The 25,959-nt window shown below is 38.2% G+C and overlaps 1 protein-coding gene across 2 annotated transcripts in view; it reads right to left on the reverse strand.

Moving 5' to 3' along the window:
• LOC123312530 (SCY1-like protein 2) overlaps window positions 1–25,959 on the reverse strand; it is a 322,515-nt gene that overhangs the window by 222,307 nt on the left and 74,249 nt on the right. For both annotated transcript variants that reach the window (XM_044896997.1, XM_044897006.1), the window contains exon 2: window positions 2,559–2,891. In XM_044896997.1, coding sequence (XP_044752932.1) covers window positions 2,559–2,750 — 192 coding nt within the window. In that variant the 5' untranslated portion in view covers window positions 2,751–2,891. The remainder of the gene's footprint in view (window positions 1–2,558; window positions 2,892–25,959) is intronic.

A 25,959-nucleotide genomic window follows, 5' to 3' on the forward strand; every position in this document is an offset into this window, starting at 1 on the left:
TTGTCAATGCCCATATTGCCCATCGGGGTTTGAATATGGGAATTGGACAGGGTATCATATAGGAGAAGTTAACAAGGTAATTAATTTAAGTACAGGATGGGCAAAATTGGTGATACATGAACTACAACTTTTTCAACCCAACAAGATATAGGAAAATGCATGAACATTACGGTCGTCTTTTTTCGAGAAACTAATTATGAGTTTTCGAGTTATAGGTTTAAATTAAAATTTCAATTTTGGTCATTATCTCAGTTTCTGTTTGAGCTAGGATGTTGAAATGAAAACATTATACAGACACTTTTTTGATAGCAATCTAGTGGCATACTACACTGCGCAAAAAAATTAACGCACATTATGGAAATCCCAAATTTATTCTACAACTGAAGGTGTTCTCAATGATAATTATTTTTATCAGAATTATGCATGCATATGTTATCCACTTTCAACGGTTTTCTTCAATACAGATGTTTTTTCCAGCAGGAATAAAAAAAGATGATATTATCAGATTTTGAATGTATTGGCTTTATTCCAAAAATCAGTTGTTCTCGATCAATTCTAGTGATCAATAGTTTTTCTTTCGTTTGATTTTCTACACTCGATCGCTATGCAACGCGAAACACGCAATTTGACCCAAGAGGAATGTGCCCAAGCAGTAGTTTTGCGAGAAGAAGGGTGGACATACACAAGAATTGCAGAAAGGTTTGGAGTTTCCCATACAAGTGTGTCCAGAATGTTGCAGCGATTCAGGGAGACAGGTATGAATGTCCGAAGACCAGGACAGGGTAGACCACGGGTAACAACTGCCATTCAAGAACGTTACTTGACAGTTTCTTCGTTGAGACAACGGTTTGCAACCGCTCGCCTCCTTCAAATTCAGCTTGAGCAAACTCATGAGGTGCAAATTAGCACTCAGACAATAAGAAATCGCCTCAGAGAATATGATTTAAGGCCTCGTGCCGCGGCAAGAGGCCCAGCTCTTACCCCAGCCCATCGAAGGGCGCGTTTGGATTTTGCGAAAGAGCATATCCATTGGGAAGAGGCCGATTGGGAAAGAGTTCTCTTCACAGATGAGTCTAGATTCTGCCTCTACTATTGTGATCGACGTTCCCTTGTATACAGACGTCCACATGAAAGATATGCTCAGTGCAATTTCCTGAATACTACTGGTTTCGGGGGAGGATCGATTATGGTATGGGGTGGAATATCTTTGACTGCTCGCACAGACCTAGTGGTCGTTGATAATGGAGCTATGAATGCTGATAAGTATATAAGGAACATTCTTGAAGAGCATGAAGTGCCATTTGCCCCATACATTGGTGAAAATTTCATTTTTATGGACGATAATGCCAGACCCCATCGTGCGCGCATCGTTCAGGAGTACCTTGAAGAGGTTGAAGTCTCTCGAATGGAATGGCCAGCAAGAAGTTCAGATCTCATTCCGATTGAGCAGGTTTGGGACAACCTCAATAGAAGGCTGAGAAGTTCAGAAAATCATCCAGCTACTCTTAATGACTTAGGAATCCAACTCGGAGAAATCTGGGAAGGATTAGATCAGAACATTTTAAGATCACTCATTTTGAGTATGAAATACCAAGTATTAAATCACTTATCAGCATTTCAGTATTTTGAAAATTGTTCATTTCTCTTCTTTCACATAAGATTCTGTGAAATCCTGAATTTTTCTTCCATTTAATGTGTCTTGTTTCGTTCAAAACCTTCCCGAGAGAACATAAAAAATAAGTTATAAAGTCAATGTAGAGTTAACTTTCATTAAAATTGAGATTTTCAGAATGTGCGTTAATTTTTTTGCGCAGTGTATAATTTCTAGGATTCTCTGAAGTTCATCCTAGTGGATTCAACTAAGAGGGGAAGGGAGGTCTTATTACAGTATATTTTGGACTCAATCTATTTTATTGATATTGTGTCGACATGTTTCGGCCCATGGCCATCATCAGAACACAATCGTGAGTCCTAATTCATATAAAAAACATCTAGTGTGAATGATGACACGCTCACAGGTTGGCTCTTATGAAGAAATGTTTTTTATATGTACTAGGACTCATTATTGTGTTCTGATGATGGCCATGGGCCGAAACCCACAATAACACACAATAAAATAGATTGAGTCCAAAATATACTGGAATAAGACCTCCCTTCCCCTTATACTATAATTTCTTCCAACAGGTATATTTGCAGAGCTATAACATAAAGATGTGTTTTTTTCCCTGGGCCCCACCTCTATAAACACCCCTGTCAAAATATAAGGTACTATCGGACTGAAGAGATTTCAATTCAAAATAGGAGTACCTGAAACTTTTTTCTTGCTTTCGAGCAAGCAATTCCAGCATTTTTGCAGTGAAAAAAAATGGATTTTGGTTGTAGCAACGTCCCTTGACACAAGCGAGCTTTCATGTGTACCAACCTTACTCTGTTCAGTCCGTTCTAGTTAGAAAGAAAATTATTCCATGGCCAACTTAGTGCCCTTTTATAAGTGAATGTATGTAAATCAGCTAGTAGATACCCATGAAAATTAGTCTGTATTGATGAATTAAACCCACCTTTCCATCGCTCTTCCTGTAAGCGTCGTGAATTTTCCACACAAGTTCAGGTCCAGCACATGCGACCTGTTTTCCAATTTCGAAATATTGTACGATGGGGTTGGTCTCCAAGCAATTCTGGGTTCCACCCCCACTCTTGAATTTGGAAAACATCGTCGTAGCCGGCATCGAGAACTTGAAAGTCTCTTTCATTTGCTGCAGCTTGGAGGACTCTATTTTTGCTGTTGTGTGTGGAAACGGCTGCGTGGTTTGCGTGTGCGCTCAGGTATTCAGGACAGTTACGATAGCCATCAAGTTATCAACACATCGTGCTATCACGAACATTGGCCATTCCTGTAAAAAGGGGAAAATTAGTTTTCAAATCATGAAGAAGGGATAATTTAAAATTAAATTATACACTGCGCAAAAAAATTAACGCACATTATGGAAATCTCAAATTTATTCTACAACTGAAGGTGTTCTCAATGATAATTATTTTTATCAGAATTATGCATGCATATGTTATCCACTTTCAACGGTTTTCTTCAATACAGATGTTTTTTCCCAGCAGGAATAATATAATAATAATTGTTCTCGATCAATTCTAGTGATCAGTAGTTTTTCTTTCGTTTGATTGTCCACACTCGATCGCTATGCAACGCGAAACACGCAATTTGACCCAAAAGGAATGTGCCCAAGCGGTAGTTTTGCGAGAAGAAGGGTGGACATACACAAGAATTGCAGAAAGGTTTGGAGTTTCCCATACAAGTGTGTCCAGAATGTTGCAGCGATTCAGGGAGACAGGTATGAATGTCCGAAGACCAGGACAGGGTAGACCACGGGTAACAACTGCCATTCAAGAACGTTACTTGACAGTTTCTTCGTTGAGACAACGGTTTGCAACCGCTCGCCTCCTTCAAATTCAGCTTGAGCAAACTCATGAAGTGCAAATTAGCACTCAGACAATAAGAAATCGCCTCAGAGAATATGATTTAAGGCCTCGTGCCGCGGCAAGAGGCCCAGCTTTTACCCCAGCCCATCGAAGGGCGCGTTTGGATTTTGCGAAAGAGCATATCCATTGGGAAGAGGCCGATTGGGAAAGAGTTCTCTTCACAGATGAGTCTAGATTCTGCCTCTACCATTGTGATCGACGTTCCCTTGTATACAGACGTTCACATGAAAGATATGCTCAGTGCAATTTCCTGAATACTACTGGTTTCGGGGGAGTATCGATTATGGTATGGGGTGGAATATCTTTGACTGCTCGCACAAACCTAGTGGTCGTTGATAATGGAGCTATGTATGCTGATAAGTATATAAGGAACATTCTTGAAGAGCATGTAGTGCCATTTGCCCCATACATTGGTGAAAATTTCATTTTTATGGACGATAATGCCAGACCCCATCGTGCGCGCATCGTTCAGGAGTACCTTGAAGAGGTTGAAGTCTCTCGAATGGAATGGCCAGCAAGAAGTCCAGATCTCAATCCGATTGAGCAGGTTTGGGACAACCTCAATAGAAGGCTGAGAAGTTCAGAAAATCATCCAGCTACTCTTAATGACTAAGGAATCCAACTCGGAGAAATCTGGGAAGGATTAGATCAGAACATTTTAAGATCACTCATTTTGAGTATGAACCGTCGTTGCCGAGCTGTAATTAACGCAAGGGGTGGAAATACCAAGTATTAAATCACTTATCAGCATTTCAGTATTTTGAAAATTGTTCATTTCTCTTCTTTCACATAAGATTCGGTGAAATCCTGAATTTTTCTTCCATTTAATGTTTAATGTGTCTTGTTTCGTTCAAAACCTTCCCGAGAGAACATAAAAAATAAGTTATTAAGTCAATGTAGAGTTAACTTTCATAAAAATTGAGATTTTCAGAATGTGCGTTGATTTTTTTGAGCAGTGTATATTTGGATAATAATTTATCGTCAAGGGTGCATTTTCTCTAGTTGTTAACTAGTTTAGTCGTTCTACAGCATGCGTTATAAATATCAACCAATAATGGAAACTGTTACATCAGGCCAATCCAATCGAATGAGATTATTACCAACGACCTATGAAAATGCGCCATAAGACAAAGCAGTGGCGCATCCGCGGTGGTACTGGGGCGTTACTGGCGGTAACAAATCCTAGAAAAGAGTTTTCTTCACTAAAGCTAGGTGAGCCATAATCAATCATCCCTCACCCCCTCTTCTTACTTTATAGATAGTTTAGGTCAGTCTCCCCTAAAACTTGTCAATTAGCCTGTGAAAATCCAGAATATGAACTTACAAGGAACAACATTCTGCACTTTTTCACCGTACTGATGAGAGCGAAAAGCCCGAAACACGTGTCTACGGTAAATATTTCTCAAAGGGTTACGTCCGTTAAATTTTTTCTATTTGTTCCAAACTGTTTTCTTATTATCCTTCGTTTTATAATAAAATTATGAATTTAGTCTTGCGGCTTTTATACTGTTGTCCAGAGGAACATTCACTTATCCCAGATATCTCAGATATCAAAAGGATTAAGCTCTGTTGCCGCCCTTTCCCGGTTTTCGGGCTCATGGTGGTGATCAAGTCCGGGCTGCTCCTCGGTTTCCTGATGTCGGTCATCTTCTGTCTCCTCCTCGTCTCCTTGGTGCCCATTGGGTTCCTTATCTCCCCGAACTTGATCTAGAAGTGGATGGTGTTTTTTTTCATGTTCTTCTGCATTTCCCAGTAACTTACTTACCGTTCTCGGCATCCCAAGCAGTACCGCTTTCTGCATGACTATAGATATATTTGTCCAACTGAAGTTTCCTCACATTCTCTGGTAGTTTCTTCGGTATCAAGCCTGTAGATGAAATGATAATAGGGATGGTCTTGATATCTTTCAACTTCATTGTCTATTTATGATTTAAGCCTTGCGGCTTTCACACTCCTCTTCAGAGGAAAATTCACTCATCCCAGATATCTCAGATATCAAAAGGATTAAGCTCTGTTGGAGCCCTTTCCAGTTTTTCGGGTCCGTGGTTGTGGTCGGGTTCGGGCCGCTCCTCGGTTTCTTGCTGTCAGTTGGATTCCTGATCCAGCCGCACTTCTTGCGTACAGTTCTCGACGTTCCCAGCAGTTTCCTCAAATTCTCTGGTAGTTTCTTCAATATCAGGCCTGTAGATGAAATGACAATAGGGATGGTCCTTATATCTTTCAGCTTCCACTGTTTTCTGGTTTGTTCCTCTAGATAACTGTATTTTGAAAGTTTTTCATGTGCCTATCTAGAAGATTGTTATTATTTAGAATCGCCACGATGAATAGTGCTCTGTCCTCATCCTTATTGAGCAATATGAGGTCTGGTATATCGTGAGTTATTTTCCTGTCCGTGAGAACCGTGCGATCCCAGTAGAGCTAGTGATGTTAATTTTCCAATACAGCATCCGGATGGTAATTATAATAAGGAACCTTTTTCGAACTTAGAAGTTGGTGTTTTAATGTCAATTCTTGGTGAAGAATCTTGGCAACAGCATCATGTCCACTCTTGCACTCCGTGCCCGCGAACTTCTGACATCCCCCGGTGATGTGCTGGATAGTTTAATGTGTCGCACAGCCATAACGACATCTATTGTCCTTCACTGAGGCATCTTTTGAGCTTTTGGGGTGATGATTATTGTGTTTAGTCAGCATCGTCCTTATTTTTCTCTGTAAGGCTGCTAAATCGGTGGTGGTCCTAGAGATATGAGTAGCTCAGAGCCGAGCAAGCGTAGGTGTTGATAGCTTTTATCAGATTCTTGCTGTTAAGACCAGTTCTCATTATCCTCCTCAATCTTCGGGTGAGTTCCTCCGTTAATTCTTTCTTCTTCTGGCTCTGATTGATTTTTCTTGCCTGTTTTATGCCCAGATACTTGTATGTGTCTCCTTCCTTTGATGCTTCAATTTCTGCATCTTCCTTGAGTTTGAACGTACCATCTTCTATTTTCCCTCTCGTTATGTTCAGCAGTCGACATTTTTCTAGTCCAAACTTCATTTTGATGTCTTCCACCAGTTTCAGCATCTGTTGCATTTGTTTTTTGGTAGAAGAGTTTCAAATCGTCCATATAAAGGAGATGATTCAGTTTCATCATAGTTTTACTGCCGCTCTTGATGGCAAATCCGTAGTCCATAGAATTCAATCTATGAGACAAGGGATATAGGGTGCAGTACCACAGAGGGCTGAGCGAATTTCCTTGAAAATTCCGCGTATTATTGGAATCCATTATAACAGGACCCATCTGCTGCTTTCATTTGAAGACTAGTACGCCAGGTTGACATGGCGTTTTTCAGGAACTCAACACTATTGGGATCCACCTTGTAAATCTTCAAGATCGTCAAGAGCCATTCGTGAGGTATGGAATCAATACTTTTTTGTAGTCTATGTACGCAGCGTAAAGATTCCTTCGCTTGGAGAACGCTTGATTGCAGATAACTGAATTTCTTATTAATTGTTCTTTGCACCCTCGGCTGTCTTTGGTGCACCCTTTGTGTTGCATGGCGATGATGTTATTCCTTCCGCAATGGTTGTGAATTCGGTTTGAAATGCACGATGTGATTAATTTGTACATCGTTGGAAGACATGTGATTGGGTCTTCTGTATTCCTTTGGTCTTTAGGTAACAAGTATGTTGTGCCATGTGTAAGGAATACTGGCAATCTTTCTCAAATTCGATGCGCACTGAGACCATGTATAGCACTATATCACCCAGAGAAAAAAATTCCAGAAACGCCCGATTTCTTTTTTCGAAAAAATCAGATATCAGAAAACAGATCGTAGATATCTTGATTCGTTCTCGAATTACGGAGCATTTTCAAAACATTTTTGTCAGTAATTTTTATGTTTTATGTAGTACTCGTAACGGGCTATAGGAATTAATTACCATTTCAAAGATAGGAGGAAGAGTCGGAGAGAAGCATCCCGTTACCGATTCTTCGAAAATAACATCCATTTCAAAATATTTAGTTTTTCGACTTCATTCTTGACATGGGACACATTGAACCAGAATCAAGTAACTTATCAAGCCAGGAATTGAAACAATATACCTGACCCCTTAGACTTAGACAGCCATAACAACTGACAGTTCTAGTAATTTACATTTCAATAAAAGCTCGACATCAATCATTCGATTTTTACTTAAATCCCGGGGAATAACAGACATCAAAATTCATTCATCCCCTATTTTCAGCTCTAGATTTATTTTGTTATATAACCTCGACATCCGAGGTCTCACGGACCACTCAGGTGATGGTAATTTTATATTCACAGTCCGTTAAAAGGGTTGTATATCGCATAAAACCCGATCAACTATGTAAACTTCCGGAGTGATCGTAAAAAGCTTTTATATTGGCAATAATAATTTAACAGAAAGATACTAAAGGCATCCTGATTAGAGCTATCGAGGTTCACGCGGTAAAGGGTTGTTTGCAAGGAGATGAAAATGGAAATCTTGAATAATGGATCAGACGAAAGGAGCATACTAAACCAAAGATTGTTCAATTCCCATTTCCTCTCACTAAACTTTCTCTAAGATCATAAAGAGCACCAGACTCCCGATGAGACAAGGCAGGCTTAGCATCCACGTAACAATATTTCTCATGATTGAAAAAAAGTGGAAGCAAATAATTTTATCTAGCTTTCTAGCTAGTAGGTACTCTATTGATCTACTGAGAAGAATAAATGAGAATTCATACAGCAAAAATGCCTGATATTTTTTTTTCTAGCTCAGTTCAGTGTGCATTTCTCTTACAGCTGTTTGTGTGTTACAGCTAACATGATTTGATTTTCATGTTCACGGTCACTATACAATATAGTGATTGAATAAAAATGTGTATCGAGCTTTCTGAGGGGTGATGCATTTTAAGGGAGATATATCCTTCCAAAGTTGATGAAATTAATAAAATCTCTCCACATAACTTCTAAACATTTTCTTATTACACTTCTATATTTCTGATATATCTGTTATAATGGTGTTTTTAGAGGTTGAGTCATGATTTTTTCGGGAAAACTTCTTTCGTCGTATTCGTTTAGGTGAAAAAATACAAGCCTTCGATGGACTGAAGAAAATTACATGAAATGTAATGAATATTCCGATTCTGAAGTGAACAAAATCAGTCCTATTTTACCAAAGGTTTTATCGATGAAAAATTATTAATTATGGGAAGTTTCCTTTTCTGCAAAAAATACCCCATTTTTTTTATTTAGTTTGCTTCCGAATGACATATCAACTTTTGTGCTTGCTGCTTGTCTTCTGCCATAATATCATGGCTAACAAATAACAACGAAAAGGTCGAAAAATTCCAAACCTTTTGATCTATTTTGAAGTTCTTCATGATTGAATATCAAAGTAAATATTGAATTTGAAGTTTGACAGCTTCTGTTGCACTTATTTTGAGTATCAGGTATGACTGCAAATTGTTCAATATTTCATATTCCTAATATTACCTCTTGCATGGTAATTACTATTTTTCAACTCTGTCAGTTCGTAATTCAGGCTATTGCTCAAAGATGTGGCTCATTTCCATATTTGGGGTAGCATCCATAAAGCAACCAATGTCGATCGTCTTGATCCCGAATGGTAGAGTCATTCGGGGCAACTGTGCGCACATTTGCCTTTCAAGCCATACCCTGTTTCAAATGTTGAAGCTAGGAAAATTAAAACATATTCATGAGATAGGGTATTTTCTTATCTATAAAACAACATCAAAAAGCCAACAAACAAAAACATGTTCTTTCCGCAAAAAGAAATTTAATGGTGAAAGTCGGAGTGCGTTCACATGCCCCGTATTGCGGGTAAGTGTGCGCACCCTCACGGGGTAAGTGAACGCAGTGCTTAGTAAACCACACAATCAAAACAAATTACAAAATAATGTCATTAAATTTCACAATATTAGAGAAATGCTGTTTATTGTCAATGCAGAAGCGCCTTTTTATAAGCACTGCATTATTGTTCGTGCCACAATTCCTGGTGAACACAACACTTGATACATTCCCCTGTTGGTGGCTCTTCATATTTTTCCGAACAAATAGGACACTATTGATCGAGTCTTAACCAGGAAAATCAACAATGTCATAATTTATTCCTCACTGAACTAATGCCCATATAATGAATTTATGCGCACACTTACCCGCGCACACTTTCCCCAGTAAGCCAAAATTTGAATTGACGTTCTTATAGAGTTGAGCAGCTAAGAGAACCTGAAATTTTTTATTATACATTTAGATTAATATGCGCATGATCGAATAAAATATTGGTTAACACTGTCGGACTCGGAACTTGGACCTGGCAGAATTTGCAAAGATGCTGAAAATTAACAAGAAAACTAGCGAATTTGATTAATTGCAAATAAAAAGTTAAAGAAACGTGGCACGGCGCACTCCTATGAAAAACTAATTTGGGGATTCTGCGCCCTTGCTTCATCCAAATGAACCCCTCTTTCACACATTGCATAGTCGAGAAATACGCACTGCGCACACTTACCCACTGCGCTCAGTTACCCCGAATGACTCTATGTACTACTTCCCCGTAAAACTGCGTATCACAGTCCAAAATAAAATTGTGCAATCAAGACAAGTTATGGGTAGCTATGTGAAGCTAGCACCCCCAAATGCGAATTTTGAAACAAAAATTTCAGGGTCGTTTGTCCATCGTAGGTCCACGTTTGTCCACCTTTTTTTTCTTTTGTCCAAGCACCGTTTGAGAGATATGGGAAAAAAACTTTTTTCGGTTCATTTTCTGAGCAGCACCCCCAAATTGCAAAAACGTTTTTTTGATGGTATAGATCGTTTGTCCAACGTAAGTCCACTTTTGTCCACCCAATTTTTTCATTTGTCCAACCACAGAACCGTAGAAATCCACCTTTTAAAATTTTGGAAAGTGTGAAGTTAGCACCCCCAAATGAAAATTTTTGAACCAAAATTTCAGAATCGTTTGTCCATCGTAGGTCCATGTTGGTCCACATTTTTTTTTAATTGTCCAGGCACCGTTTGAGAGATATGGGAAAAAACTTTTTTCGGTGCATTTTCTGAGCAGCACCCCCAAATTGCAAAAACGTTTTTTTGATGGTACAGATCGTTTCTCCAACGTAAGTCCACTTTTGTCCACCCAATTTTTTCAATTGTCCACCCACAGAACCGTAGAAATCAACCTTTTAAAATTTTGGAAAGTGTGAAGTTGGCACCCCCAAATGAAAATTTTTGAACCAAAATTTCAGGGTCGTTTGTCCATCGTGGGTCCATGTTTGTCCACCCAATTTTTTAATTTGTCCACCCACAGAACCGTAGAAATAAACCTTTTAAAATTTTGGAAAGTGTGAAGTAGGCACCCCCAAATGAAAATTTTTGAACCAAAATTTCAGGGTCGTTTGTCCATCGTAGGTCCATGTTTGTCCACCTTTTTTTTTCATTTGTCCAGGCACCGTTTGAGAGATATGGAAAAAGAAGTTGTTGCGGTGCATTTTCTGAGCAGCTCACCCAAATTGCGAAAACGTGTTTTTTATGGTAGAGATCGTTTGTCCAACGTAAGTCCACTTTTGTCCACCAAATTTTTTCATTTGTCCACCCACAGAACCGTAGAAATCAACCTTTTCAAATTTTGGAAAGTGTGAAGTTGACACCCTCAAATGAAAATTTTTGAACCAAAATTTCAAGGTCGTTTGTCCACCGTAGGTCCATGTTTGTCCACTTTTTTTTTTCATTTTTCCAGGCACCGTTTGAGAGATATGGAAAAAGAAGTTGTTGCGGCGCATTTTCTGAGCAGCTCACCCAAATTGCGAAAACGTGTTTTTTATGTTAAAGATCGTTTGTCCAACGTTAGTTCACTTTTGTCCACCAAATTTTGTCATTTTTCCACCCACAGAACCATAGAAATCAATCTTTGAAACTTTTGGATGAAAGTGTGAAGCTGCATGCGAATTTTGAAACCAAAATTTCAGGGTTGTTTGTCCATCGTAGGTCTGTTTGTCCACCTTTTTTTCATTTATCCAGGGAGCGTATGAGAGATATAAAAAAGGGAATTTTTCCATTGCATTTTCTGAGCAGTTCCACCCTATTGAGGGAAAGCGTTTTCCGCAATTCCACTACAATCTAGGCAATTATTTGATTCGTTCACTCGCAGAACCATCAAAAACAATTTAAAAAAAAGTGTTATATTGGCATCACAAAATGCAAATTTTCGAAAAAAACATTCAGGTTCGTTTGTCTTTCGCTGGTTCATGTTTGTATATCGAAAATTCATTTGCATTTGTATAGACTCCATTAGCAAGACGGGATGAAAAATTGATTAATCAAAATTCTTCGTTGACTATTCCTAAAATGCTAAAGAATATTTTTTACCAAATGAATCGTTCGTCCAAAGTCACGTTTGTCCAATCAAAATTTTCATTGGTTCATATGCTTTAGTGATAAAAAAAGCAAATATATTCTTTTAATTCGTAATTTTACCAACAACTGCGAATTTATTGAGAATAACGTTGTTGCATCGCGGGTCATATTTGTCTACGAATTTCTTCAGTTGTCCAGGTACCATTCGCAAATGGAATGGAATGTAATGTAATGAAAATTTAAAAATTGCGAATAAGGATTTGTTGATGTTTTTCAATTTATGGGGAATATATGGGTAAATAATTTGATCATCTGTTTTCCTTTCTATTATTTATTTGAAACGAAAAATATATGGACAAGACTTCGAGTACCTACATTAATTTATCAGTTTCTTCATTTGATATAAATGGCGATGACTGGATATACAAAAATATTGTCCTTGACTGATTGCACTTTTCGTGACATATCATCGCATTTTGTCCTGTTCCCGTCTTGTAAATGCGACAAAGTGTTGGGGGTAATGGACAATCACCCCGCCTAGCATATATTTTTTATGTAGTACCTCAATATCCACAGGAATTTCGTTCAATTTTATTCCATCAGGAAATAGATCTTTCTCAATTTCAAATACAAGATCCAAATCGAAACAAAATAAATCCGAACACACTTTGGCGAGTTTAGATTCAGAACTGCAGGTTCTTTTTCCATATCTCTCAAACGGTGCCTGGACAAATGAAAAAAAAAGTGGACAAACATGGACCTACGATGCGATGGACAAACGACCTTGAAATTTTGGTTCAAAAATTTCCATTTGAGGGTGCCAACTTCACACTTTCCAAAATTTTCAAAGATTGAATTCTATGGTTTTGTGGGTGGACAAATGAAAAAATTGGGTGGACAAACATGGATCTACGATGGACAAACGACCCTGAAATTTTGGTTCAAAAATTTTCATTTGGGGGTGCCAACTTCACACTTTCCAAAATTTGAAAAGGTTGATTTCTACGGTTCTGTGGGTGGACAAATGAAAAAATTTGGTGGACAAAAGTGGACTTACGTTGGACAAACGATCTCTACCATAAAAAACACGTTTTCGCAATTTGGGTGAGCTGCTCAGAAAATGCACCGCAACAACTTCTTTTTCCATATCTCTCAAACGGTGCCTGGACAAATGAAAAAAAAAGGTGGACAAACATGGACCTACGATGGACAAACGACCCTGAAATTTTGGTTCAAAAATTTTCATTTGGGGGTGCCTACTTCACACTTTCCAAAATTTTAAAAGGTTTATTTCTACGGTTCTGTGGGTGGACAAATGAAAAAATTGTGGACAAACATGGACCTACGATGGACAAACGACCCTGAAATTTTGGTTCAAAACTTTTCATTTGGGGGTGCCAACTTCACACTTTCCAACATTTGAAAAGGTTGATTTCTACGGTTCTGTGGGTGGACAAATGAAAAAATTTGGTGGACAAAAGTGGACTTACGTTGGGCAAACGATCTGTACCATCAAAAAACGTTTTTGCAATTTGGGGGTGCTGCTCAGAAAATGCACCGAAAAAAGTTTTTTCCCATATCTCTCAAACGGTGCCTGGACAAATGAAAAAAAAGGGTGGACAAACGTGGACCTACGATGGACAAACGACCCTGAAATTTTTGTTTCAAAATTCGCATTTGGGGGTGCCAGCTTCACATAGCTGTTATGGGTACCTACTTCATGTTCTGTGCCGGAAATGTTTACTAAGTCTCAAATTAATCAATGAAGTCGAATTGTGAGGTTGGAATTAATTTGCTTTGGTTATAACTAACTTTCTTGGAAACAAGAAGTTAGAAAACTATATCGAACTTGTTGAGTGCATGCTATCGAGATTGCAAGAGCTGGAGTGAAACATTTCCTGGAAATCCACTTCTTACACTCAAATTTAGTGCGATTCCTAGAAAACCTGGAAATTTGAATAATGAGTAGGGTGAGGGATTATATCATGTTACACATAGGAAAAAGGGTTACAAAGAAAGTTTGGACTCTGATATAATGAACCTACTTTTTATTACAGCAGCTCAAAATCTTTACTCCGTCTTTCTCTGATCACTCAAAGTACAATATATGTATGAGTGTATTAAAAATTGTTTTCTTTATTTCTAATTAGTTTATGGCTGCAGTGATTTCTTCAAGATGGCGGTAGAAGAATGGATGTTGAAAATATATAACTGCTTATGACTGTCTTTTTTATGCATTTCTGTGTTAAGATTTTCGTATTCATGTATTTATTACCGTGATCGTTTATATTTAACTTCAACCTGGGTAGAAGTAACCACAATATAGGACCGAAAATATTTATATACTCAGTAGACAATTATTTGTAACAAACACATTCTCTTTTTGTCAATGATGATTAATGGTGTTCTTGCTGACAGCTGCTGAATTGTTGATAATAATACACGATTATCATACTACGTATTTACTTCATTCATAAACTCTCAACCTATACTTAATAAAGATGATTTATGTCTGAACTCTTCAAATTTGATATACCTATCGAGGTAATTACATTCCACAATGTAACTAGTCATCACTGTTTTCAAAAATTTCATTTCAGCCTTGAAACAGCAAAAAAATCGTTCAGAAACGTTGGCGATGTCATAATTGTCAAATCAAGGGAATTGGACGTTCAACTAAGGAGTTGAACGTGATTTTGTTGTTAAGAAGTAAGAAATTGAATAATTTTCCTTTTGTCTTCCTCTGGGTCGTAGTCCACTAGTCTCCTGAGTTCTTGATTCGGATGGTTTTTCGCTGTTTGGAATTATTTCTCTGCTTTTCTGTACATGAATTCCGTTATGGTTTCCCATTTTAGGTGCCTATAAATCTGTCTATTCCTGACAAACCAAGGTGCATCTATTGCACATAGTAGCAGCTTGTTTTCAGTGGCCTGAATTCTTTCGATATGGCTCTTTGCCGCGAAACCCCAGGCAACTGATCCATAAGTCAGTTGAGGCCTAGCAACGGCTTTGATTATCTTCAATTTTGTCTCTTTCGACATGTGGCTTTTTCTTCCTCTCAGAGGGTAGAGTCTATTCATTGCTGCTTTCGTTTTGTCGATTGCTTGTTTGATATGACTTTTCCAAGTAAGTCCTTTATCAAGCGTTATTCCTAAATATTTGGCTTCATTTTTCCAGTCGATTTCTTCGCCGTCAACTTCTAGATTCGTTGTGGGTCGCAGTCTTCTCTTCTGTAGTAATATTGCTTGGCTCTTTTGTCCATTGAGCATGATTTTCCACTTTATGCACCAGTCATTTGTTTCTTCAATCGTTTCTTGTAGAAATTATATGTTCTACGGAAGTGGCCCAAGTACTGACCCTTGGGGTACTCCAGCCTCTATATCTCTTGTTGTGGAGCCCTTCCACTTTCTCGAAAAAACTTCTATTTTTGAGATAATTCCGGATCAACTTGCATATTTTGATCGAATATCCAGCACATCTCATCTTATATATTAATCCTTCATGCCATACTCTGTCGAATGCTCTGGTGACGTCTAGTAAAACAAGACCTGTAGCTTGTTTATTTTGAAATCCCTCTGTAATGTATTCTGTGAGCCTTAATAATTGTTGCTCTGTTGAATGCTCTCTTCTGAATCCGAACTGTTCTGGTGGTATTAGTTTCAGATTTTCGGTTTCCTCATTTATCCTCGTGGCTATAATTCTTTCTACTACTTTTCCTAACGCCGACAGTAGATTTATCGGTTTGTAGTTTTGTGGGAACTTCTTCTCTTTGAATGGTTTATTGAACACTATGACTTCCGCTGTTTTCCATTTTTCTGGGTAGTGTTCTGTCCTCATAATTCCATTCGCCATATTTGTTAGAGCGGCTATGCCTTTTCTAGGTAATTTCTTTAACATAACATTAGTTATTTCATCGCTTCCGGGAGCTTTCCTCTTCTTCAAACTTCTAATTATTTCTCTGATTTCATTTGGCGATGTTAGTTTGTTTATTTCAGCAGCCGCTGGTAATTCATCCATAACTTCATCATTTTCTTCAACCAGTTCTTCCAAATCTTCATTATCGTCGTCTATTCTGTAATTTATTCTCGATTCTCGTTCGACCGAGTCCGCCAATGCATCTGCCTTATCAGTATTGGTATTCGCCATTCCCCTTTCTCCGTGTAGGGGTGGAATTTTAGTCTTTTCTCCTCGTAGGCTTTTTTGCATTCTCCATGCAGAATGATCAATTGTATTCAGTTCTTGAACCCTTTTGTTCCATCTGCTTGTTCTTAGATCTTTCAGGGCATTTATCAGAACTTGGCTATTGCGGTTGAGGTTCCTTCTATTCAGATCATTTTTATTCATCCGATATATTCTTCTGAGGCTTCGATTTTCTCGTTTAAGATCTTTTATTTCTTTAGACGTATCGCCATGCGAATGACTTGGAGCCGGTCTCTTGACTCTTCTCGTGCTTTTTTCGTAAGCTTTCAATACAATCTCTTCCAGTTTATCAACCGCACATTTCAGATGCTCTGGAGTGCTTATTGTTGGAATTTCTGTTATTTCCGATTGTATTAAATAGCTGTATTTAGCCCAATTAGTATATCTCTTTTTTTTCTCTTGGTTCTTCTCCAATTGTCAATTCCACGGGATTGTGGTTCGAGGTTCCATCTTTCAAAGTTTCAATCGAGAATTCTTGAGTTATATTTTTCAATATCGCGATATCTATTACATCTGGTATTCCTTTACCAAAAGCAAGATATGTCGGGAACTCTGGTCCAATCACTTGTTGAGAATTTAAACAAGCATGTTTTTTTTTTTTTTTTGGTGTAGCAGGGGGAAAATCTGCAAGACACACGAGCACACCCTCTCCTGAGGGGGAACAGTGTGGGGATTCTCACTCTCTTGAGCTCGAGACCCACTAAAAACCCTTAACTGCTTCTTCATAAGTTCCGGGCATTTTGCAAATTAACCAGTTGACTCTTGGTTTCTGGACTCTCACACGATCATGGTCGTGTTTATTTATTTATTATTAATTATAGCTTTTATAGGTGAAGCTCTTCTTTGGTTACTTAAAATCCTTTACTGATCTCTCGGTCTTCGGTGGTAGGTTCTTGACCTCCTAGCTTCTTCCGTTGGATCGTAGTCGACTAATCTTCGTAGTTCCTCATTTGGATGTTGTTTGGCTTTGTCGAATATCCTTTCCGCCTTTCTCTTCATAAATTCTGTAACTGGTTCCCATTCCAAGTCCTTGTACATTTGTTTGTTCCTAACAAACCAGGGTACATCCATCGCCATTCTAAGGAGTTCATTCTCAGTGGCCTGTATTCTCTTGATGTGAGTCTTGGCTACGAAGCCCCATGCCGCCGATCCATAAGTGAGTTGTGGTCGCGCGATAGTTTTAATCATCGTCAACTTGATGTTCTTATTCATATGACTTCTTCTGCCTATGAGTGGATGAAGTCTACTCATTGCGGCATTTGTTTTATCAACCACATTTGATGTGGTTTCTCCATGTAAGTCCTCTGTCAAGCTTCACTCCTAGGTATGTTGCTTCATTTTTCCATTTAACCTCTTCTCCATCAACTTCAAGGTTTTCTTCCATCCTCAATCTTCTCTTTTGCAGTTATATTGCTTGAGTCTTTCTTCCATTGATTTGGATTTTCCATTTGATGCACCATTTGAGTTATTCATCTATAGCTTCCTGCAGTCTCTGGTGTATGATACCTGGGCGTCGATGTCTGAACGCTATTCCTGTGTCATCTGCGTACAAGATAAGCATATTTCTAGCATTCTTCGGGATATCATAAACGTATATAACGTAAAGCAAAAGTCCAAGTACCGATCCTTGAGGCACTCCCGCTTCCAATTGTCTGGTTTGAGAGGTTGCTCCATCTATCTTCGCATAAAAGTTTCTATTCCTCAGATAGTTCCTTATAATAATGCGGATAAATTCAGATGCATACCACCCGACGATATGAATATCGACAAGTGTTACGATCCGGATCGTAACACTTGTCGATATTCATATTCATATCGTCGGGTGGTATGCATCTGAATTTATCCGCATTATTTTATTCATTGCCTCCCCGTTCAGGCACGATCATTCTTCATTGTTCCTTATAATCTTGCATAGCTTGGTCGAATATCCTGCTTTTTTCATCTTGTAGATTAGGCCTTCGTGCCATACTCTATCAAAAGCTCTCTCGATATCCATCAGAACTAATCCTGTGGCCTGTTTGGTCTGCATTCCTTCGGTGACGTATTCTATGAGCCGTAGCAACTGGAGTTCAGTCGAATGTTCTCGTCGAAATCCAAATTGTTCGGGTGGAATTATCGTCAACATTCCTGTTTCCTCATTCACCCTTTTAGCGATAACCCTCTCGACGATTTTCCCTAGTGCTGATAGTAGGCTGATTGGTCTATAATTTTGAGGAAATTTCCGTTCCTTTCCAGGCTTGTTGAAAACTATCATTTGTGCAGTTTTCCATCTCTTTGGGTAGTATTCGGTCCTCATCACTCCGTTTGTAATATTCGTCAAGGCTGCTATTCCTTTTCTAGGCAATTTCTTCAACATATAATTCGTTATCCTATCTTCTCCCGGCGCTTTCCTATTTTTCAATTTCATTATGATCTCTTTGATCTCTGTTGGTGAAGCCGGTTTTGGAATGATTTCGGTTTCCGGTGGTTCCATCATCAGTTCTTCGTTTGCCTCCACTTCTTCTTCTAGATCTTCATTGTCATCATCATTTCTGTAGTTTATTCTGGCTTCTCTCTCAATTGAGTCGGCAAGTGCTTCGGCTTTTTCAAGTCTCGTATATACCATTCCGTTTGTTCCATGCAGTGGAGGTATAACTGTCCGTTCTCGTCGTAAGAGTTTTTGCATTTTCCAAACCGAGTGATCTATTGTATTCATTTCACTTAATCTCTGGTGCCATCTGTTATTACGCAGTTCTGTTAAAGCATTTTTCAATATCTGACTATGCTCATTCAGTTTCTTCTTGTCTTCTTCTCTTTTTGTTGTTCTGTATATTTTTCTGAGTCTTCTGTTCTTTTTTATAAATTCCTTTATATCCCTTGGCGTATCTCCATGTAAATGTTTCGGAATTGGTTTCCTTATTCTCTTGGTGCTTTCTTCATAGGCTTCTTTTATTTGATTTTCCAATTTTTCAACTGCTTCATCTAATTCATCTCGGGTGTTTATTTGGGGAATTTCCGTGATTTTGTCCTGAATTAAATTCTTATGTTTCTCCCAGTCTGTGCGATCCTTGGTTTGTGTCAACTCTTCGTTTCTTGGGCCATGTCCCACTATGAATTCTATGGGATTGTGGTCTGAAGTTCCGTCTTCTTCTGTATCAATGCTGATTTCTTCAGTGATGTCTTTCATTATGACAATGTCCAGTACATCGGGTAGTCCATTTAATCTTGGTATGTAAGGCGGTATATCAGGTCCTATCACAACTGCAAGCACGAACATGGAAACGCTCTTAACTGACGTTTGTGTTTTTCCATTTTTAGTTCCTCCCCCTATAAATGTTTTATTTTGTTTATTGTCGGAAATGCAACAAATGGATACAACGCCCTGAGAATTGAATCCGAAGCGAAAATTGTCGGGTCATCAACCAACATCGCTGTAATGGAGATAAACGATGGAATTAACGAGTGCTTGAAAATCATTAATCTACAACGGAACGCTATCACGTTACACATTTCCCACACAATGTCGAGCGCTTTTCACCAGCCAACGAAATAACTTATCGGATACGCGGCATGGGAAACTGTTCTATTCCAGGAACAGCGTAGTAACTCCAAGTTTACGTCCCCCACATTATTATCCTAATGAAAGTTGCCGGGTCGCCGCCTGTTGAATTTCCAGAACGTCAATAATAGTACGCCTCGTCGGGAATTTAACTGTTGATTTTTTCAGTGTGCAAAATGTGCAATTACTAAATTCGATCGTGACCTATATTTTCAATCCTGGGACTACGGGACTGAATACCAGCTCTTCTCACGTTGTTCCAGAATATAAAACGTCGCTCTAAAAACAGCATAGATTCTGTGAAAACCTTTAAAATGATGATGCCTCTCTTTTTGAAGCCATGACTTGCATTCTGATCAGTAGCAGCTTTTCCACTGGCTTCATTAAATGAGCATCTGATTTGTAAATGGGTCGCGTTGTTTTTTTGAATATTCCTTAATCTTTAGAGTTACACTCCAAGGTTTTGTTCATACTGCGAGAATGTCTTCTAAGCGTCGTCTGAGGAATACCAAATGCTCCATTTTTTTTTGCTACAATAGCTTTACTCATAGATTCTTGGCTCCAAACAAAATGATAAATGTTTATATTCGTTGATTCATTCATTCCTGTATCCCGTTACCGGGAATTAATCTACAAAAAGACCTGAAAAAAGAACAGACTTATAATTTCTTGGGGCTAATTGTGACTGTGTGCCCTCCTGTGACTGAAGAGACCAAACTGGACCTATAGATCCTTCCACACTCCGGGCATGGATAGTCACCAACCAGATCTGGCCGCCGCTGAATTCTTCTCGAGTCTCTATTATAACTGTGCACCATAGATCTCCACAGTGACCTGTCTAACGCCAGTTGTTCCCAGTTATGATTGGCATTAATTGATTTTAGGGATTGATGTAGTGTATCCCTGAACCGCTTATACTGGCCTCCTGGTTTCCGGGCTCCCTCTGCCAATTCGCCATACAGAGCTATTTTGGGGAGTATTGTGTCTTGCATCCTCAGAATGTGGCCGCTTCATCTGAGTCGGGCCCTCGTTACTTGAGTCTCAATTGTTGTACAACTCGCGCGTTGCAAGACTTCTGCATTCGAAACTTTGTGGAACCATCTGATGTGGATTATCTGTCTTAGATAATGCGTTTGTTCAAGCTGTTTAATATGTCGCCTGTAGGGCGTCCAGCTTTAGCTTCCGTAAAGAAGCGTTGGGAGGACGACTGCTTTGTAAACAGCTGTCTTGGTCTTCAGATTGAGGTCGTGAATTTGAAACACTCTGACCTTTAGCTTCCAGAATGCCCGTGATGCCGAATTGAAACGGTTGTGTATTTCCGAGTCTAGGTTAGCCCTGGTATTTATGAAGCTTCCCAAGTATTTGAACTGCTCGACCTGTTCTAGAATTTCATTCTCCAGGCTGATATGTGTTTGAAGGCTTTCTGGGGGACTTGCCAGGATTTTGGTTTTGTCGATATTGAGTCTAAGGCCTAAAGCTTCGTATATATGTTTATAAACAGAAACTTTACGGGCAAAATGACATACTATGTCATTTTGTCCATTGTATATGTATGTCATTTTGTCCAAATGTAAACGAAAAACACTAAAAAATCATAATTTCATCCAACAACCAATAATCGCAATGAAATTAAATGTAATTACTGGATACTTCCATAGTTTATCGATTTTAACAGATAATTACAAAAAAATACAACAGATAAGTCACCAGGAAATAGAAGAATATCATTGTGAAATAAATTTTGGTAGACACGAAACAGGTTCGAACTGATTGCTGTGGCGCGACTGTTCCAAAGGCATGAACTTAACATTTCACAGTATTGTAAATACGGCTGCCTTCACATGGTACAGTAACAGTAGCTGGGAAGTCGCTGAAGCATCCAAATTTTGAAATAAGGCGACTATGTCATTCTGTCCGTATTTCCCCTATCTATTTTGATAAAAATACATTAAGTATACTTTCCTGATTTCTTTGATCGTGTTGTCTCAATGAATGCTAGGCAGTCGTGCTCAGAACACTAAACAAGCAACAGGTCTTGTACTACTAGATGTCGCCAGAGCATTTGACAGAGTATGGTATGAAGGATTGATGTACAAAATGAGATATGCTGGATATTCAATCAAACTGTGCAAGTCGATTAGGAATTATTTGAGGATTCTACGTGAAAGTGGAAGTAAAAAACTCCACAACCAGATATATGGAAGCAGGGGTGCCTCAAGGTTCACTACTTGGGCCGTTACTGTATAACATATATATTCAAGATATACCAAAATCTCCAAGGACTATGTTGACACTATATGCCGCCGAAATCGCAATGCGACATCGCAAGCCAGAAATCATAGAAGGAAAATTACAAGAAGCTATAGATGAAATAAATTACTGGTGTATTAAATGGAAAATAAAGCTCAAAGGACAAAAGAGCCAAGCGATATTACTGCAGAAAAGGAAACTGAGAACTACAACAAATCTAGAGGTAGATGGAGAAGAAATCGGGTGGAAAAACGAAGCGAAATATTTAGGTATCACCCTAGACAAAGGTCTAACTTGGAGAAGCCATATCAAGCAAGCCGTTGACAAAACCAAGGCAGCGATGAATATGCTCTACCTGCCGATAGGTAGAAAGAGCCACATGTCAAATGAGACAAAATTGAAAATAATCAAAGCCGTTGCTAGACCGCAACTGACTTATGGATCAGGTGCTTGGGGATACGCGGCAAAGAGCCATATACAAAGAATTCAGGCAACAGAAAACAAGCTACTACGATGTGCCATAGATGCGCCTTGGTTTGTCAGGAACAAACAGATATATCGAGATTTGAAGTGGGAAAGCGAGATCAATTGAGGAGAGAGAAGTACGGAAACTTATTAAAATGGAGGAACATGAATACCCTAGCACGACAATGTGCAAGAAGAAATTAACCGGTAAAAGGATAAGGCAAATGCCCGGAACCAATAAAAAGCAGGTTAGGTTTAGTGGGTCGCGAACTCAGGAGAGTAAGTAACCCCACAGTGTTCCCTAGAAATGGGTCCCTCTGGTCGAGAGATAGAGCCCCGTGTTTCACGGTCGCAAATTCCCCCTGCTATATAAAAAAAAAATCCCTAGGTTTGAATATAAGCCTTATGACGCGTTTCTGAGAAATGAAAACTCGAAATTGTTGAAATGTTTCCTGATTGTAGGAAACTACAAGGAAATTGTTCGAAAATTGTGTTCATTCAGAAAATGCAATTCAGTTTGGAAACAAAACAAAAATCACGAACATCGAAGGTTTTCCGCCATTTTGAATTTTTTTTTCGGAGTTCTTCACATCTGAATTGAGCACTCAAAAATACTCGGATGTGACCAGAAACCGACATTGAGGTTTATACATAACTGAGCACACTCAATAGAATTTTGCTCAAATACGACGTTGAACACCTTATTTCTCGCTTATGCGTCGAAAACGGGGTATATGTCATAAGGCAAAAGTGATTCTCCCGGTATCATTTACCCACTATATATGTTTGTACAGTTTATGATGAAACACCCTGTATAAACAAGTAATTTTTATGTACACTCGATAAATAATCGTCAGCCGGCACGATGCCGGTGGAATATGCGTCATTCGAACTGCATAAGGTGTAGCGCGCCAAAGGAAGCTGGTCACTGCCCTTTACTTTGGAAGCCTGACTGACGCAGAATCCACCACTATAAACGTGACTGAGGTTCATTTTTACGTTCAATTTGATTAAAATAATAATTTTTCAAAATTTCAAGGGAAGATCGATCACTTCAATTTTCAGATTTTTCCGACCACTTTAACCGCCTGACTGACGATGTTTCCACCATCGAGAAAGTGACTGACGCCCATTTTCACTCATAATCATGAATAATTTACATTATTACAAAGTTTCACGTGGAGATCAATCACTTTTTTTTGAGATTTTTCCGGCGAATTTCACCGCCTCCCACGCCCACGCCCACCGTTATTGGACTGACTGACGCGCGGACCTCATATGTACAAGTGGAGAACTACTCATCCAAAAAAATTCGTGTGAAGATCGATCACTAGTTCAAAAGTGACGCCACCTCCCGGACTATCAGAAATTCTTTTATTCGTCAATCGAAAAAAAAAAATTTTTTTATTTGAACAAATATTCATGCATCATGCATGTTATTAACTTTCCGAGATGAAATTATCTCTTCTATAAATTTCCACAAGAATGAATTTCTCGAAAAGTCTCGCCATTGGCTACAATTCGTATCCTGGTGAAATTGAAAAAAGACATTCCTCTTTTCGACGAAAGTGGAAACTATTGTAATATTCGTAATTTCTACTCATCGTTCAAGTGTTCTGGCAACATTCTGGTAGTTTTTACCCCCTTACGCCTAATACGGATATCGAGAAAGTCCCGTGGTATAAACTCCTCTTAAGAGATGGAGAGATGACATCAAGGAGATCGTAGGAAATCAGTAGATAAAGAAGGCACGGCATAGAAAAACATGGTAGAGTTCAGACATTGAACTCTATGGGAACTGGAATGGCATCGTAGGTAGCAAAATTCGTCGAAAATTGTGACCGAGAGAGAGGGAAGAAGTAGAGCAACCTTTCTCTCTCTAGCGTGTTTGTGTTTACACTATTATAACCTAAATTTAAATGTCATTTTCGTAGATAAATTTTAAATTACATTGTTTAATGTCTTTTTGTCAGTATTTTAGTAAAAATCATGGTGAAAAATTGTTTAGAAGCCATATACTTCCGATTTACATTCCTAAGAAACTCGAAAAATGTCTATATATCAAGTCAAGTTAGCTGTTTAACAGAATTTCTTGTGCTTTTTCAAAGCTTAAATATAGTTTTTTGGTGAGTGTTTTTTGAGTCTATGTGTTTCCCAGAGTGACAAAAGTGGTTTTTGCAGTAACAAAAAACATTTTGAATAAGAAGAATTTCATAACAACAATGGTCCAGTATTGTGTTGGAAACGGATGCCATAATGCAGGGGACATAAATATAATATAATATTTTTTCTGTGAAGTGTTGGTATCACATAAACCAATCCATCCTAAACAGTTTTACAGAAGTGAGAATCCACAAAAGGAGAGAAGCAGTAAATAATTAGGAATTATGCCTTATGTTTTTCATTTTTTTAGGTTCCCTCTCTGAAAACCTTTTACTTTACAACTTTGGACCAAAGCTACAGGAAGGAAAAATTGGTATACGTAGAAATACATTTGCAGAAAAAAATTTGCAGTCCCCCACAGGAAACATTTCTTGGCAGTTTGTCAAGGAATTAGAAAGAGTTCAAATGGAGGAAGGTCTAAGGTTGGCTAATTCCCTCTCATCTCAGCATATCAATTATAAAAAAAGAATTATGAATGTCAGATTAGCTACTCAAACAATGAGTAATGGGGTAGCAGATGCTATGGAATTTCTTGATAACAAATGTAAGAACTTACAATTCGAAGATAGTGCCGCTACCGTTGAATTCATTAGAAAAATTGAGTGTTTGACATTCTTAATTCTAGAAATCTGTTCCAGAGAGGGTTTAAAGCTCCAATTAGATCTTCTTCCCTGAGGTATGTTGCGGAAATTTTCAGTGAAACTATAGAATATTTAGAATCATTGGAAATTGATGATACCAACATTCTTTTTCACTATCGAAAGACATTCGCTTTAGGATTTATTTCGACCATGAAGAGTGCACTAGGGCTAGTGTAGAATGTTCCATCGATCAAAATTAATGAATGATGAACTTCATGGGGATCCTCTACTATTCGTCAGAAAATGACTAAATTAATTTTATTCAATAATTGTTAAGCAAATGTAACATTTTTGTCCTAATTATGTTAAATATAAATATTTCAGCAATTTTGTTCTTTACTTTTTGATATGATTCCTTTTATATATTGAACTATTTGGAATATTTAAAATCTCTCGCACTGACACCAGAGACGACTGTCTCTGCTCCAGAGACAACTCTGTCTTTGCTGAGACTGCTTTTCATATGATTCCAAAGCTTTATCCGAGGCTTTTCAGAAGATCATTTCCTATATTCTTGCCTCAAGATTATAATTAATATTTATATTCAAATTACTCTAAAGCTTCTATTTTATTAATTCATCAAGGCTGCAAGGGTGATTATTAAAAATTTCGTTCCCGAAATTCAGGAAATTATGATTAACATCATAAATCACTAAAAAAAGTGCAACATTTTTAGAAATTTCGATTAGAATGACAAACTAATGATTAATTATTTTTAGTACGAACCGACTCGTTGAAAGATTTGAACAATTTGGGAAATAGAGAAAGAAGTGAATTTTTCCAATCAGTATCAAACCTTCAAATATTTTCAGTTAGAATAGTTCATTCTTTCATTCCCGCACATTGAAATGTTTA

Source organism: Coccinella septempunctata, chromosome 1, assembly GCF_907165205.1.
Source record: "Coccinella septempunctata chromosome 1, icCocSept1.1, whole genome shotgun sequence".
NCBI lineage: Eukaryota > Metazoa > Arthropoda > Insecta > Coleoptera > Coccinellidae > Coccinella > Coccinella septempunctata.